We start from the raw sequence: 16,725 nt of genomic DNA on the forward strand, positions 1-16,725 counted from the left end.
TCCACTCATATTTGGGGATTTTGATTTGAAAGAGTGTTCATTAACTAATTGTAACTTATCTGTTGACTCTCCCTGTTGTTTCATTTGTTTCTATCTGCAGATGATAATTTAAGTCTATTCAGTGTTTATGAGTGATTATAAGTGTGCTCAGTGCTGTTTACTTCCCAGAATGTGACTGCACTGTGGGCATATGGTATAGACCACTGTAGTCTGGTTTTGTGGGGGAAAATTAATATAAATCTAGCATTTCCCTATAATGATTTTTGAGGGGCCTTAATTGGAATTAAAAACTGTTTATATCTATCTAAAATTCTTTCTCTGGCTTTGAGTTTCAGAGGGATGTAAACTTAGGTGTCATTTGCGTAACAGTGGAAGTGGATTGTATGTGTCACCCAGAGGAAGTCCATAAACACCACGTCACTTTAAGTCCTTTACAAGTGCTTAAAGTGACATGGTGAAATAAAGTGACAGAGTGGACGTTTCAGTCCTCAGACCATCATCAACACCCAGAGGAAGAATAGAAAGTATATATTCATGTTGAGGGAAGCGGTCATTCTCATGTTAGAGCCACGAAAACTCCCTACCTGGAGGTACTTAGGTTAGCAACAATGCTATCCTTTTAAATCACTTCACAAACTTGACTTGTTTTTATCATGCACTTGTGAACTATTTTATCATGTAAAGCACTATATGTAAAAAAACAGCACCTGTCAGTAGGGAGCGTTGGGCGGGAGGAGTGGGACAGGGGCGCTGGGTCCTCCCAGTGGGGGCTCCTCACTGGCATGTGAGCCAGTAGGGTACAACAGCAGACAGAATGTGTGGGGGGAAGAATTCATTGGCATAACTACTACATTGGGGAGAAAAAGGGTAACAACAATAATTGGCTACTCTAAATATATACATTTTTTAAATGATTTGAAAAGTGGTATACCAATAAAATGTATTATTATTTTAGGTCATGACCTCTCAGACGCCAATATGCTAAATTGACATTATTTCTGTGAATGTGAAACCCAGTAACCCAGTTTTACTGCAGAAAATGGGCCATGATCAGCCATTATCCAACTTCCCCTTTCAGAACCTTTGCAACCACTTAGTTAACCCCTGAGAATTAGACAATTCAGCAATATATCAGTACAGTCACTTCCTCTGTATCATGGGCCTGTGTAAAGAATCATGTGTGTGTGTGTGTGTGTGTGTGTGTGTGTGTGTGTGTGTGTGTGTGTGTGTGTGTGTGTGTGTGTGTGTGTGTGTGTGTGTGTGTGTGTGTGTGTGTGTGTGTGTGTGTGTGTGTGTGTGTGTGTGTGTGTGTGTGTGTTGTGCGCACGCACATACTTTTTCTGTTGTAATCGGGGGAAGATCTTGCTCCCTGACATTTTAAGGGCTCGTTAAGGTGGAGGAAAGGTTATTCTTTATCTCTGCTGTGCTGGCGACCACATGGAGACTTCTGTGGACCATACCAACCCAATGTTTGACATGAACCTCAGTAGGAGCGAGCTCTACAGTTTCCAGAATGATGGTGAGTAGCTAACCTAAGGGGGTTTCAAAACCTTTTCTCTGTTCATCATCCCAACCGAATACATTGAAGGACCATACAGTGGTTGGCTTGTTGAGCTAAGTTGTGAATAGACATGGATTGACAGTGGTATGGTCCTTTAACACTCAACCTGGGATAAACATATATGACTGTAATAATATTATTTTAGTGAGTGTTTCTTTTTTTTCAGTCTAAAATTGTAATTCACACTTGAACATCTCTATTTAAATTGTGTTAATATAATACCTGGGGCATGTGACATATGAGTTCCCCCTTTTCTGATAGTTACACTAGAATAAGAAATTTAGAATCAAATAGTTTATGTTCAAATTCAAGGAATTTGACTTGGTTCACATCAAAGAAAAAACTAAACGTGTACAGGAGATGATCAAAAAATATATAGAATAATAATTCATAGTTTTGAGTTGGAAAGTAAAGAGTCAATGTGAATGATATTGGATATGTATGAGATGAGACAAGTCATGTATCATCTTGCACTGACTAATTAACACTAATTGTAGCTATCGCAATGACTTTATTTACATGTTAGTTAGGCTACTTCAACACTGCTCTTGCTTTGGTCCCACTGCTTTGAGTTAGGTAGATACTTCATGAGCCTGAAGGAAATTACAGATATATCACTGCTTTCAGATACATGTTAGTTACATGACATTTAGTTTCATTTTCTTAATTGATTGATTGACTGCATAGCCTACTTTATTGACTATTTTTTAAAGGTATAGACAGTACAATGAGTTAAAAAGACATGCCAAATGGATGACACAAAAAGCCAGAGGCTTGTTTCTATTGTGGTCCATTAAACCATAAACATTCAACACTCAAACAACTGGACAAAACAACAGAAAAAATAACGACGCAAAAATATTGAAAAAATAAAATAAAATACAGATTCAATTCATGATAGTGACATAAAGGGAGTGGAGGCACATGGAGGAGGATGTCACTCACAGGGAGTGAGCTGTTTACAACCCTGGGGGGAGGCCAGCCGGGGAACTCATTTGGCCAAGTCCGATTTGAATGTTTGTGGAGCCATGCTTTCAGGTCAGCCTTAAAGGGCCGTTCACACTGAGCACTATAACTATAACGATAACTATATCGTTCACCATTGTATTTTTTTGGGGGGGTGTGAACTCTGCCTTCCACTTGACTTAGAACAATATTTCTATAGTTATGGTTATAGTGCTCAGTGTGAACGGTCCTTTAACCTGAATGGGGAGGTTTCAGACTTTCAGGGCTGACATTAGTACATTAGTTACAGTTCACAGAGTTCCCATTATTAGAATGAAAAGTTATTTAGAGCCAGGCCAGTATTACATGCAAGTTTACTGTTACTTTTCTCTTGCTTGTTATGATACAATAATAGTCATGACCAGCAGATGGTAGCCACGTTTCAGGATAACTACAACGTTTTCTCAAATGCCAGAGTCTGTGTGTGTGTGTGTGTGTGTGTGTGTGTGTGTGTGTGTGTGTGTGTGTGTGTGTGTGTGTGTGTGTGTGTGTGTGTGTGTGTGTGTGTGTGTGTGTGTGTGTGTGTGTGTGTGTGTGTGTGTGTGTGTGCGCGTGTGCGTGTGTGCGTGTGTGTGTGTGTGCGCGCGCGCGCGCACCTGTGTGTGTGTGAGGAATATTTTAAAACACACCTTGCGAGTGTCCTGTCCATTCAACCAGATAGCGCACATGCACAATAAACGCATACCTCATCAAGATGTCATGGGCTGTTCATGTTCATCTCTCTCTCTCTCACACACACACACACACACACACACACACACACACACACACACACACACACAGACACACACACACACACACACACACACACACACACACACACACACACACACACACACACACACACACACACACACACACACACACACACACACACACACACACACACACAGACACACACACACACACACACACACACACACACACACACACACACACACACACACACACACACACACACACACACACACACACACACACGTCATGTCACTTTGTGTCAAGTATAACAGCTATATGTATTTTCTCCCTCATGTTGTTGCAGATTTAAAACCACAGAAGCCCAGAAGACAGTGGTGTTTGAATGTGATCATTGTTTATCTCATCCTGCTGACGGGTCTCAATGCCTTTCTCCTCTATAAAGGTTAGACATTATTATGTGGTTTCAGAGGTAGACATACAGTAGATCCAGTGATGCTTACTTCTTAAACCATATAAATCAGGCTAATCACAGATAGCATGAATGAGTATCATTGTTTATATATTGATATGTTGATGTTAATATCCAACCATGAATATTGTATAATCATTGTCTTTATTAATATTAAGACTCTTGTTAAATCTCATTATGATGAGACATATACATTTTTACATTTTATTTTGTAATTCCTTTCTTTCTGTTTTACCCTTTCTATTTTTGTGCTTGTACAAACAGTGATGGATATAGTGAACATTTAGACAGAGTATAGTAGAATAACACAGCAATGTGTTAAAGGGGCTACACCATGAATTTCATTTTTTTTTAGGTTTTTAGTATTTTTTGGGCTCCCCAGTGTCTCTTGTACCAAAAAAAATATATTTTTTTAACATTCAGTCATTCATGCTCATTTCATGGATTTCCTGAATGGGCGTGTCTGAACAGGCCATTTCAGAATGGCTGTGCAAGTGATGTCACTTGCACTGATTTTGCATTGACGATGGCCAGACAGAATTGCTCAGTAGCTCCCCCCTGCCTAATAGGACGTTTTGGTATTGCAGCTGAAAAAGCTTGGAATGACAGACAGTCAGATTGTGAGAAAAAATATCTGGATGTTTTTTAGGCTTACAACCTGTTTAAAACGTATTAGGGGGCAATATTTATATATAATATTTTATTTTTTAATTCATGGTGTAGCCCCTTTAAGTTGCTCGTGAACCATGAACCATGTCGTTATTACGTTCCATCCCAGTTTTCACGCTGGAGCCCCCTGCCTCGGTCTCCAGGACAGAGAAGCTGACTGACACACACACATCCAATCACATCCCTACCAGCGAGGGAGATCGTGAGGACGTCGACCTGCCCATGATGGTGCGGAACAACAGTGAGGAGACAAGGACACTGAGAGGCCATCTGGGGGCGCTGCAGAGCCAGGTCTGTATGCTGGCTGTCATTATGCTTCAATATAGGGAACCACCTAGACACAAGCCAGAGTCTCCCTCATGGGAAACCAACCATCCACTGCTCAGCTAACCCCAGCCATGACCTCGAGAAACCCAGTCTGGAGGAACCCCCAATGTAACCAACAGGATTCAAACCCGGGTCTCAGCACGTGGGAAAACAAACATCCACCAGTCAGCCAAGTGGGAATCCCCCTTTGCTTTGGCCAAATGAGATATTAGGCTTCTGGATTATAGGCATACAGGGCTATTCTGCTACACTTTGTCCAAACTAAATTAAACTAAACTTAACTAAATCACAGTTTATCATGCAGATTAATTCAAAGTTAATACAAGTTTAGGAACAATGTACAATATCCTTACTAATTTAGCTTAACTTAAACTGGTTAGTGTAGCCAGTTTTGGTTGAGTAAAACCCAGTTTAGGCCTTTTTTGGGGCTTAAAGGGATAGTTCACCCCCAAACTCAAAAGTCTCCATTCCACCGGTCATCAAATCATTGGCATAGGAATGCACCAAAAACAAAAATATATCCATGAATTCAAGGCTTCATGGGAGACAGTACCTTTTTTATTTCTTTTGGTGAACTATTCCTTTAACTTTAAGTATCGTTTACGTTTGACTAGTTTAGTTTCACTGAATGTTTCAGCGAAGTATAAAATAACTTTTGTTTAGTAAGTTTGCAGGCAGGGACAGTGACAGTGACATTAATGCATTGGACTATTTTAATGACAGGTCAGTGACCTGTGTGGAGAGGGTGGCCGGATCAGCAGACTGAGGGCTGACCTGAGTCTGGTCAACACCAGCACCTTCCTCCTGGATGGGAAACTGACTACAATTAGCCTCACACCAGGTATGACGGTGTGTGTTAGCGCGCATATGCGCGCGCGTGTGAGTGTGTTTGTTAGCGCGCATACGCGCACGCTCATGTGTGTGTGTGCGCCCCGTAGCGTGTGTGTGTGTGTATTTTATTCTATGTTGAGAAAAAAGGACATGACAGCAGTGCTGAACATGACTGACTGAACCCTGTTGTATTACAGGTCCTCCTGGCCCATCAGGGACGAAGGGAGACAAGGGGCTTTCAGGTGAGGTTTACTGCACCGTCCCTCCCCCATCCCCCTGCCCAACCGCCTCCACTGAAAGACCACACGATACATTCAGTACTTTGTCAAGTGTTTTAATATCATTTGCAGCACCTCCACCGAACATCATTAGAATTCATCTCTTTCCTCAGGTATACCTGGTATCCCGGGGCAACAAGGAATTGCAGGACAGAAGGGGGGAAACGGTAAGTTCACCCAAGGCAATCGAGCCATTAATCTCACTATTCCAACCTCTACTGACTCACGTTTTTGTCACCAGTGCAAATGTCAGTAAAACTGGCTTTAACAGGCCTCGTGCTTATTGCAAGGACATTACAGAGCTGAAATCTACTCTTGTACATTTTGTGATCATTTACAAAGACTGGTTACACCATGCACTGCGTCCTTTAATGCACGTAAGCCATAGAACCCAAGTGTAGCAGCAGACATTAGCTTTCAGCTGCTGGTTCCAGCGATGATCACGCCGCTGATGATGACCTGTCATCTCCTGTCAGAAGCTGATGAGAAGCAGGATGAATGCCGCTGCAGCCATTCTTCTTTTTTCTGCAAACCGTCAACCGTGACGGGTTGTGAGCTTGTAGAGCCGCTATTTTTGGTGCGCGAAACCGGCGCGCATCTATGTATAAAACAAATCAGGCGTTGGTCAATGCATTGACATTTCCTGTATGAAATCTCAATCAAGGGGTGGACTTTTACACAAAGGCAAACAAATCACCCGACGAGTCTCGCTCTGATGTTTTCCAATAGGTCATTCACCCCCGACACAACATCTCCACCTCTATGGAAATATCACCCTTTATTACATTAGCGTCTGAAGGGCTAGCGCTTAGCTTGGTTAATACGGATCAGTGTCCACGATTAAGGTCATAATTGCTGTAAAGAACGCGGTGATCTATCAATGGGGAAGTGCAGTTTGTGTGGGAAACGTGCCGTTCCTGCTGAATGAACACTCTCGTCTCACGTGGACAAGCCGCGAGACGCGTCAACAAGCACACTTCTCTGCCACAAAAAGTTTATTTTCTTTTCTCTCACTGCACAAAATGCTGTCAAGGGCAATTATGTGGGGAGTAGACAGCATTTAGTACAGAGCGGCTCGCATATCCTGCCGCTGACGACAAAATGGAAGTGGAGGAAAATATTTTGTCATGAGCTTCACACGATCAGCTCATGGTTGATTGATAACAGGTTCATCTCTACACACCTTGGTAAAAAAACGAATCGATTCTCTTTGGCTCAAACATCAAGACTGAGGAGGTCCCCGGGTTTCAGGGTTGTGGTGGGGGAGTGTGAGATCTCGGCTAAAACGAGGAGGTGACCTCCTCGGCTGCATAATAGATAGCAAGTTATCGGGCGAAAGCATGGCACAAAAAAAAAATCTTTAAGGTCAATCAGCAATACATACATTTGTGTATATCAGTCAGTTATTCTAGAATGCCATGTCACACCTTGTTTAACCACTTACAGTCAGTGTTGTATTGGTGATTTTGTTAGTGGTGGGACGCAATTTTAAAGACGTCACGTGCACGTCGCTTAACACCTACACTACAGGTCACACAATGGACAATTGATATGCATCTAGGCTCATTCCTATGTTAATTCATGCTGGTGTGACACCCGGCAGTCGGGAGCCTTTGTAAGCTTTGTTGAGGTGTGAATTAAGTTTCAAATCGATGCATGTACGTGCGCGTGCTCCTGCTCAAAAAGGGGTTGCACGGTGTGTTACCGCGTCCCAGGACCAATGCATCCTTGCTTACAGTAAGCCTTCGTAGGACAAATAGCGGAAATAGCCAACGTACAAGCTCACAACGTGTTGTAAATGATGCAAGGTGTTATGAGTTTGTAGATTGGCTATTTTTGAAAATGAAAGACATTTCTTTGCTAAATTCTGAATATGACTTTTGAAATATATGAAAAAAAATAGAATATCTTTTGAACATTCTTGAATTTAGTTGTTAAAAAAAAATAGGGACACCGGGGTTAATGCAATAATTGTTGAAATCACCTGTTGTAGGCTGAATATAAAGCACACTCTGTGGCACTGTCTCAGCAACAGGAGCGAAGTAGGCTATATGCATCTTTATGATTCCCCAGGGTGCATTTATCATCTGCCTTGGTGGACAAAGTAAATACTCAAGTATTGGAAAGTATACAAATTACAAAATAAATGTTCTTTTCAATATCAATGCATTGTTGTACTGACATTTCGAACATTGCCTTAAAAGAAAAAAATATGTAAAAAAGAAAAAAGAAAAGAAGGGAAGATAGCAGATCTACAAGGACACAACGTGCCCCTGTTGTGAGCTTGTAGATTGTCTATTCTCACTATTTGAAATAGGGCTTAAGTGGTTAATTCCTAATATTTTTTTGCAAGTTTGGGTCCCAGGAGTCCCTTCCTAAAAATGCAGTGGACTCAGTCAACAGTACAATATTTCTATTTGAAATGTAACAAGTGAAATCGTGAGCTTGCAAAAAGTAAATACATTAATACTCCAGAAATGTACTCACTGGACACTGTGGGACACTCACTGGAGGGAGTACAGTACTCAAGTAAATGTACTTCGTCTCTGTTCACCCCTGACATTTGAGTGGTCAACACAGGTTCAAGCAGGAATGGAAATGGTCATATAATACAGCAAAAATGAGCAAAATGACAAAACAGACACAACACATGAACAATCAACAAATATCTGAAAATCACAAACTACTCAATGAAGGAAAAAAACTGCAGCAAGGAAGATTGTGCAATGAAATGACGTGATGTGTAGGCCTATAACTTCTATAGTATGCAGAGCTTCATATCATCTGCTTCCTTCTAGGTGACGGCAAAGAGGGACCCGCTGGACCCTCCGGACCAAAGGGGGACACTGGCGAGATGGGCCCCCACGGAGCTGCTGGAGAACAGGGACAGCCTGGCCCTGCAGGTATGATTTGGTATAACAGTTGTTGTTACACTCACCTGTTGTGCGAGATTAGCCACATACAGAGAAACACAACATTTGGGGAACATACAGTACACGCACGCACGCACGCACGCACGCACGCACGCACGCACACACACACACACACACACACACACACACACACACACACACACACACACACACACACACACAGAATGTTACGCTCACCTGTTTGGGGAACATACAGTACACACACACACACACACACACACACACACAAACGCACAAGCACACACGCACGCACACACACACACACACACACACACACACACACACACACACACACACACACACACACACACACACACACACACACACACACACACACACTGAATTGAGAAAACTTGAAAATGTTTGGAAAATGTGGAATAATTGTGAACATTTTAAAAACATATCTTCTCTTACTGTGGTCCCTGGAACAAAATATTTTCAGATGGGGGTCTGCGGCCAAATACATGGTGTGAAAATGCTTGTGAACCACTGCTCTATGTGAGCTCTTTGTGGCTATGTTTTTTTCTTTCAATGTAAATGGAGCTCTACAATTAACAGTAACTGAACAAAATTTTCAGGTCAACGTGGAGACACTGGACCGTCAGGACCCCCAGGACCTGATGGAGCTGCTGGTAAGGCCCCATTGACTTATGTGAAAGTGTGTGCAATTCAAATTCTTTTTGTTTTGTCTTTGTTGGAAATTGCGTCAACAGCTGTTTCATGTTAAAGTCATACTGTCTAACATCCATTTTCATCTTTTTGGTGACACCTCTGATAGCTCTGTTGTCTGTTATTAGTCTCCCAGAATTCAGTTTGAAACAAAACCACAGACTCGTGACTCTCACAAAATGTCACTCTAGCTGCTAGAATGTTTTTATTATGCTAGAGTCTAGCATAATAAAAACAGAGGTCCAGCTTTTTGAATTGAAATAGATTCTGGAAAACTCCAGATTACTGTAAAACCCTCAGTGTTTAACAAATCAAATTGAATCCACCTGTACACTCAGAGTTAAATGAACACAATGGGGACTTATCTACATGGAAGGAGTTTGAAATATGCTATAATGTGACCTTTGAAACCTGTGTAAAGCCTGTTATTTGACGATGACGGGAGTTTTCACCATGACCAGCAGGGTAACATTACTGGCACACTGAAAGAGGCGGCAGCCTCCGTCGGAGACAGGCAATTACGTATGAAAGATACCTAATATGAGCTCCATTTCATTCCGAGCACACCCTTTTCACCTCGCCCGTTACGGTGCAGAAACGTGCGAGGTGCTGCAGCACACACGCTGTGCTCCTGCCACATCCATATAAAATATGCCCCCAGATTCATATTAGATAGGCTGAACTTCGCTCCCAGACTTTGCATTTTTCATTGCTGAAAAACGAGCAGTGAAAAAAAAAGCTTCCACAGCGGACATGTCCGCCACGCGCGTGATGGGTTGTTGAAATAGTTCTCTGCCGCTTGGCTAGATATCCTGTCTTCGCTTCATAAAGTAGAAAGAATAATGCTTTTCCTTAAACTTCCGTAGAGTACACTATTAAAAGTGCTGTGCTGCACCGCAGGGCTACATTTCCTGCTTAAGAGCAGATGGACTGTGAATATTTTGCACAGCTAATCTAACCACCAGAGTGAAACTTACATACTGTACACTCTGTATAATGTACAGCAAATGTCTGCTTGTCTGTTCGTCCAGTGGTAAGCCTACCCCGTGCGCCCCGTGCGGTCTGTGGTTACTGGTTAACATAAACCAAAGAGTTTCATTTCATGTTTTGTTCTACAAGAACAATATCTCAACTCTTTCTTGACATATCAACTTTGTTTTTTGAAGCTCTTACGACCTTTTTACTTTCTTTCTTTGATTATATCTCACTGACTAATACTGAGATTACATAGCTAATCTCAGTATTTTCTGAGATTATCTTGTTTGAGCGAAATGTGTGAATATCGTTAATATTATTATTTTCTCAATGTATCCAAAACTCAATGCAAAAAGTTGAACTGTAATGTAATCATCTGTCCCTCCCTCCGTCCGTCCGTCCGTCCGTCCGGTCCGGTCCGGTCTGGTCCGTCCGTCCGTCCGTCCGTCCGTCCACCTCTCCTGTCTGTCTGTGTGTAAAAATCATATTACTTTCTATTGCATCCCCCAATAACCCATGTTGATAAAAACAACCTCATCCTGAGTTACTAAAGGTTGGACTTTGTGAATTGGGTAACATTTCATAGTTTCACGTCCTGTGATAGCCGTTGCGGTTCTGGAGAATTCCCGTTTTAGCCTTGTACGTCAGTAGATCAATGTTGTGAAATCACAGAGTTTCACTTCCGTCCATGGCTATATTGCTGATTAGTGCTATAATACCTGTGAGAGAATTATTACAGTACTTTGTACATTTTCTGCATTTAGCTAACACTCTTATCCTGAGCAATTTACTATACTCTGTGTGTGCTTGTGTGCTCACATTTGTGTGTGTGTGTGTGTGTGTGTTTACAGTTCACAGTTTACAGTTTAGGCATTTAGCAGACGCTCTTAATCCAGAGCGACCTTCAGTAAGCAAGGACACAAGATAATACATCATAATACACGTAATACATCAAATGCATAAAAATAGTAATCTAATAATAAAGTAATACATAAGTAAACCAATAATCTAATAATAACTAATACATACGTAAACCAAGAACCTATCATCAGCCTACATTGAAACTATACACACTATAGGATGGATGTGTGTGTATGTGTGTGTATGTGTGTGTGTGTGTGTGTGTGTGTGTGTGTGTGTGTGTGTGTGTGTGTGTGTGTGTGTGTGTGTGTGTGTGTGTGCGTGCGTGCGTGCGTGCGTGCGTGCGTGCGTGCGTGTGTTAGGCTCGTTTCGACTACAAGAACTAAGTGAACCGTCCCGTGCCATCACTTCAGTCCCGTGCAATCACTGCATTCCGCCCGAGTCTCATGTACCGCTACGCTACGAACACGGACATGAAAGACAAAGTTGGGCGGGCGGGTGTGTGTGTGTGTGTGTGTGTGAGAGAGAGAGCGAGAGAGAGAGGCGTGTGCGTGTGCGTGTGCGGCGAGGCCAGCGGGGGAAACTGTTTCTTGTTGGCTTTTCATGTCTTTGGTCGTATTCTGGTTCGTCTTCATGTCGTAAAATCGGGGCGTTTTGAGAATATTTAAGGGCGTGTTATTTAAATGACGCTCGGTTTCAGCCGTCACATTTATCAACGCTGGGACCAAGTGTACGCTCGGATCAGCTGTGTAGGATGCGTTGATAAATGTGACTTCGACGTTGGTGTATGGCCGAATATATGGAAAAATATATGGCGGTTTATACGCTGCGTTGATAAATGAGGGCCGAGTCAAGAACTTATAGTGAAAATAGCTGATCACAAGCTATTTTTCTTTTTTTTTCTCCTATGATGTACTATACCTCCCTGTTTCTGGTTATAATGGGGGGAAAAAGGGTTACACTTAATCAAAAGAGGCATTTGAATGTCTGTGTGTTCATGTGTGCTTGTATGTATGCAGGTCCCGTGGGTCCACGTGGAATACCAGGACTTACAGGACTTGCAGGAGACCAGGGACCAGGCGCAAAGGGGGACAAGGGAGACACTGGAATACCAGGTGAGACTTTCTTCCAAGGGAATGTTGCTTATCTGATCTCATCTTTGACCCAGATCTGACTTCAAATTGATTCACACTTCGCTGCGTGCCGGTGTTTCCGCGCCGGAAATAGCCAATCTAAAAGCTCACTAGGCCTCACGGTGCCATGTATTATGCTATCATAACCTTATCTAAACAGATCAACCTTTCACATCATATTCTTATCTAACAGAGTGGTCTTTCAGATATCCCAGCACCAAGAGTTCCTCGTGAGACATGATGAAATACTTTTGACTAGTCTTTTCATTCAGGGTTCATTTACAGGTTATTATAACGTCACTTATGGGCCTAATGTTTTTAACCCTCTACGTATGTGTTTACTATTTACCCCATATGGGCAATGATGACCATAGGAAAAACACCTTCAAAAGCTTGTACCTTGTAGATTTATTATTATCACAGAATGTTCGGCTATTGTTATTTATTTCCTTTGTCTTGTGAAAACCAGGTGTCATGGGGCCTACTGGAAGAAATGGGTCCATAGGCGAAAAGGGAGTTCACGGTTTCCCAGGTAGAAAATATGCATTTGGGTGTGTGTGTGTGTGTGTGTGTGTGTGTGTGTGTGTGTGTGTGTGTGTGTGTGTGTGTGGGGGGGGGGGGGGGGGGGGGGTTAGTACAAACTATTTGTATGTTCTGTACTTATCAGCTTCTGTATGACATGACATTTTCTATTATCGTCTTCACCAAGGAGTGCCTGGTGCCCCTGGCCCTAAAGGAGACAACGGAATTGCTGGACCGCCTGGTATAATGGGCCCTGCAGGTAAGTCTAAACTAAACACACAACACTGACCCGTATACTTACTTACTGTACGTAATTACTTACTTTAGAATGGGGGCATTACAAAATTGGAACTGGATAGGTCAGTATCGTAATACTCTCTTCATGTTTTCCAACTACACAAAATCTCATCGCCAAAAATAGACACACAGAGTTTTGACGCATTATGCATATATTTATTGCCTATTTATTGCTTTTTATGAATTAAATGCAATAAAAGCCAGTGTTGTGTGTGGTGGGTTTGTACATAGGTTTCATGAGACCCACCTTTTTAGTCCGTTAGCACCCGTGGTTCTGACTCCACTCCCGATACACTAATGTTATTGCCCTTAAACCACAGGTCTCAGTGTGCATGACTTTTCTAATTATTTTCTTTGGTGTCTTGTTTTGTTTAGGCCCAAGTGGACCTCCTGGATTAAAGGGAGATTCAGGTGAGTCTTGTACATACAAAATCCTTCCTCAGTGTTCAAGCCTTCCTCAAGTGTTATGAATTTAGCATTTCAGTCTTTCGTTCTGCCTCATTCTTTCTATTTCCTTTCCATTGTGCAAGGGCACAGAAGTGGTCATGCATTCATGTGTGTGTGTGTGTGTGTGTGTGTGTGTGTGTGTGTGTGTGTGTGTGTGTGTCTAAAATATAGATTAGAATCATTAGATAGATGTGTTAGATTAGATGCCAGTGTTAAATGTGGTTTTAAAATGTTCATTGCTCTTCTCTTTTATCCAAATAATTTATTGAACCTCTGTTTTCCATTCATCACAGGACCCCCTGGACCCCCTGGAGTGCCAGGCCTCAAGGGTGACATGGCCCCTGTCCCTGCAGAAGGTAAATGTCCACAGAACACACACACGCACGCACACGCACACGCACACGCACACGCACACGCACACACCTTTATATTTTTTCAAGTTTCCCTTTACATTTAAGCATAAATATATATTTATGTGCCCATTTAACAGACATTACTACTTCTCTCACAACAGTGAAAGTACGTCTTGCGGGGGGGACGTCAACTCAGGGGCGAGTGGAGGTGAAGCACAACGGGGCGTGGGGGACTGTGTGTGACGACAGCTTCGACACCCTGGACGGCACGGTGATCTGTAAGATGCTGGGCTTCAAGAAGGCCACAAGAACCTTCACTGCTTCTACTGCCGGTGAGGACCTTTGACCTTTAATTAAGACCGGGAATGCATCTGTGTCATTTTAATATTTCTTTGGACTATTCAAAAATAGCAGATCTACAAGCTCGTACCGCGGCACCGAGTACCGCGCTACGAGCTTGTAGATCTGCTATTTAAAAAAAACATTGTCACATTGTCCGAATGTTTGAATATATTTTTTAAAGGGAACATTTGTAACTCAAATCTTTGCTTCATGGGGGTCCCTGGAACAAAATATTTTGAGATGAGGGTCCGCGGCAAAATTATATCATTTTGGGGGTCCAAAACTAAAAAGTCATGAAAGTGATTGTGCGGGATTCAGTAGAAAATATGTACCAATGACATTTGTCTTGATTTGACTTGACCCTAACAATCAACACACTGTTTGATGGCTCTGTGGATTTCAATCACTTTTCAGGAAGCGGTCTCATCTTGCTGGATGATCTGCGATGCAGAGGGACAGAGACCGACATCTTCGACTGCCCTCACAGCGGCCTCAAGATCACTGACTGCACACATGCAGAGGATGCTGGGGTGCAGTGCAGTTCAAGTTGAAGTTTATTGTCACATCACAAGTTTACAGGTGTACAAGAGTGGGTGAAATGATTTACTGTGCAAGCTCCAATGATTTTTTTCAGTTACATAATATTGCTGAAAATAGAATTGAAAAAGAAACAAAGAAAAGGGTCAGATAACAGGATAACAGTATAAAATATAGCCTACATAAGGTGTGTGGAAAAAAACTAAAGGAGATTTGGCAGAATATCACAGTCTCTCAAGACACTTACAGCAGCATATCAAACTATTCATAGTGATGGTGAAACAGCGATGTTGTGTATTCATAGTCATATTGTTACTGTTCGGCAAAAGCCTTGTATCTCCATATTTCTAACTTTTTGTAAATTGTGTGAGTGTCGTGCAAAAGTAGCGAAAATAGCTGATCTACAATCTCACAACGCGGCATATCGCAATGGGTTGTGAGCTTGTAGATCTGCTATTTATGCTATTTTTGAAACATTTTGAAAGTGAAAGTGGTTAATTGTGGGTTTTATAAATATTGAACCGAGTAAAAGTATTATTATTGTGACTTAATATTGTGACTGAATAATAACTACTTTGGATCCATTTGGAACACAGGTTATTTTTTCCATTTCTGAAAAGTAACGGTTTTGGACATGCAAGGTTTCTACCAAACAGCGACAATATACATAAAGTGATAATGCTTGTGTGACAGTCTATCTATGTCACCAGGAATGGCGACAGTTCTTTTATTAGGTAGCATAGGTTCCATAGCCTGGTCGTGTGGCTTTTGAAACTGCCTAGAAACACACTTCACGACCCCAAAGAAGATAGATGGATAGACAGCAGGGAGACAGATGACACAGCCGGACTGATGAAATGGAACAGAAATATGCACATTGAGACACTGTCATACTGTATGCACACAGCAAACATACTATGTATCCCAGCATACGCACAGATACATACATACTATACATATTGTACACACATACACAAGCTCATGCACATACACATTGACAATTGGGAAGGCTAGGAGATCTGGCTTGAGGCTGGGGGGTTAGGGTTATGTTATGTAATTCTTATTTTTGCCTGATTTACTGATTTATTATCAAAAAATTAACTAAATAATGCTGTGCACATATATCATTTGCACAATTCCCAGAATTTCCCAGCATAACATCTGTAGGCTTAGCCTACCCTAGCCTTCATTACCCGCCGCCTATATACATATATGGTGATAGCAGACTTGCATACAATACAAGCACAGATAGATCACACCCATAAGCACATGCACGTGGTGCACGCAGACGTGCAGGCATGTACATGCGAACACACCCATGCACATGCACACACGCACGCACACGCGCACACACACACACACACACACACACACACACACACACACACACGCACACACGGCCGGCAATAATAACACCAAGGATTTGGACATGTACGCGAGGCAGCAAAAAATACCACTAATGACATTCACAGCTGGATCTCATTACATATTCACCAAACTTTACTGTATGAAGCTGCATTCCGCACCATGTTCCACCTCATTTACCAAAGACATTAGCTGAATGGAATTACACCAAATGTCATTGTATTTGTGTGGCTCCTGTGTTGTGTAAAACTGCTTTACAAAACTTTGGCGCAATAAAAAATACTCATGTCAGAAAACATGCACGGCATGCTTTGAACTCTTTACTGTGGACTTTTCCCCTCGGACTGTGTTAGTGCTTCTTCAAATGAACCCCCACTACTGACACCATCATCATCTCCCATGGCTAAAACCCTTCTAAAAAACCCTTGTCTCTGCATTTCCATCTAACCCTG

General features: G+C 42.1%; 1 protein-coding gene across 1 annotated transcript; it reads left to right on the plus strand.

Annotated features, from left to right (window-relative positions):
- Nucleotides 1–1,349: 1,349 nt before the first annotated feature.
- Nucleotides 1,350–16,604, plus strand: marco (macrophage receptor with collagenous structure). Its single transcript, XM_084084704.1, has 15 exons — nt 1,350–1,519; nt 3,609–3,707; nt 4,513–4,694; nt 5,454–5,571; nt 5,759–5,803; nt 5,953–6,006; nt 8,638–8,742; nt 9,351–9,404; nt 12,297–12,392; nt 12,880–12,942; nt 13,120–13,191; nt 13,605–13,640; nt 13,970–14,032; nt 14,191–14,361; nt 14,786–16,604. The coding sequence occupies exons 1-15, from the start codon at nt 1,438–1,440 to the stop codon at nt 14,920–14,922; spliced, it is 1,377 nt and encodes a 458-aa protein (XP_083940830.1). The 5' UTR covers nt 1,350–1,437; the 3' UTR covers nt 14,923–16,604.
- Nucleotides 16,605–16,725: the final 121 nt, after the last annotated feature.

The sequence above is a fragment of the Gymnoscopelus microlampas genome (assembly GCF_963454915.1).
Source record: "Gymnoscopelus microlampas genome assembly, chromosome: 17".
NCBI lineage: Eukaryota > Metazoa > Chordata > Actinopteri > Myctophiformes > Myctophidae > Gymnoscopelus > Gymnoscopelus microlampas.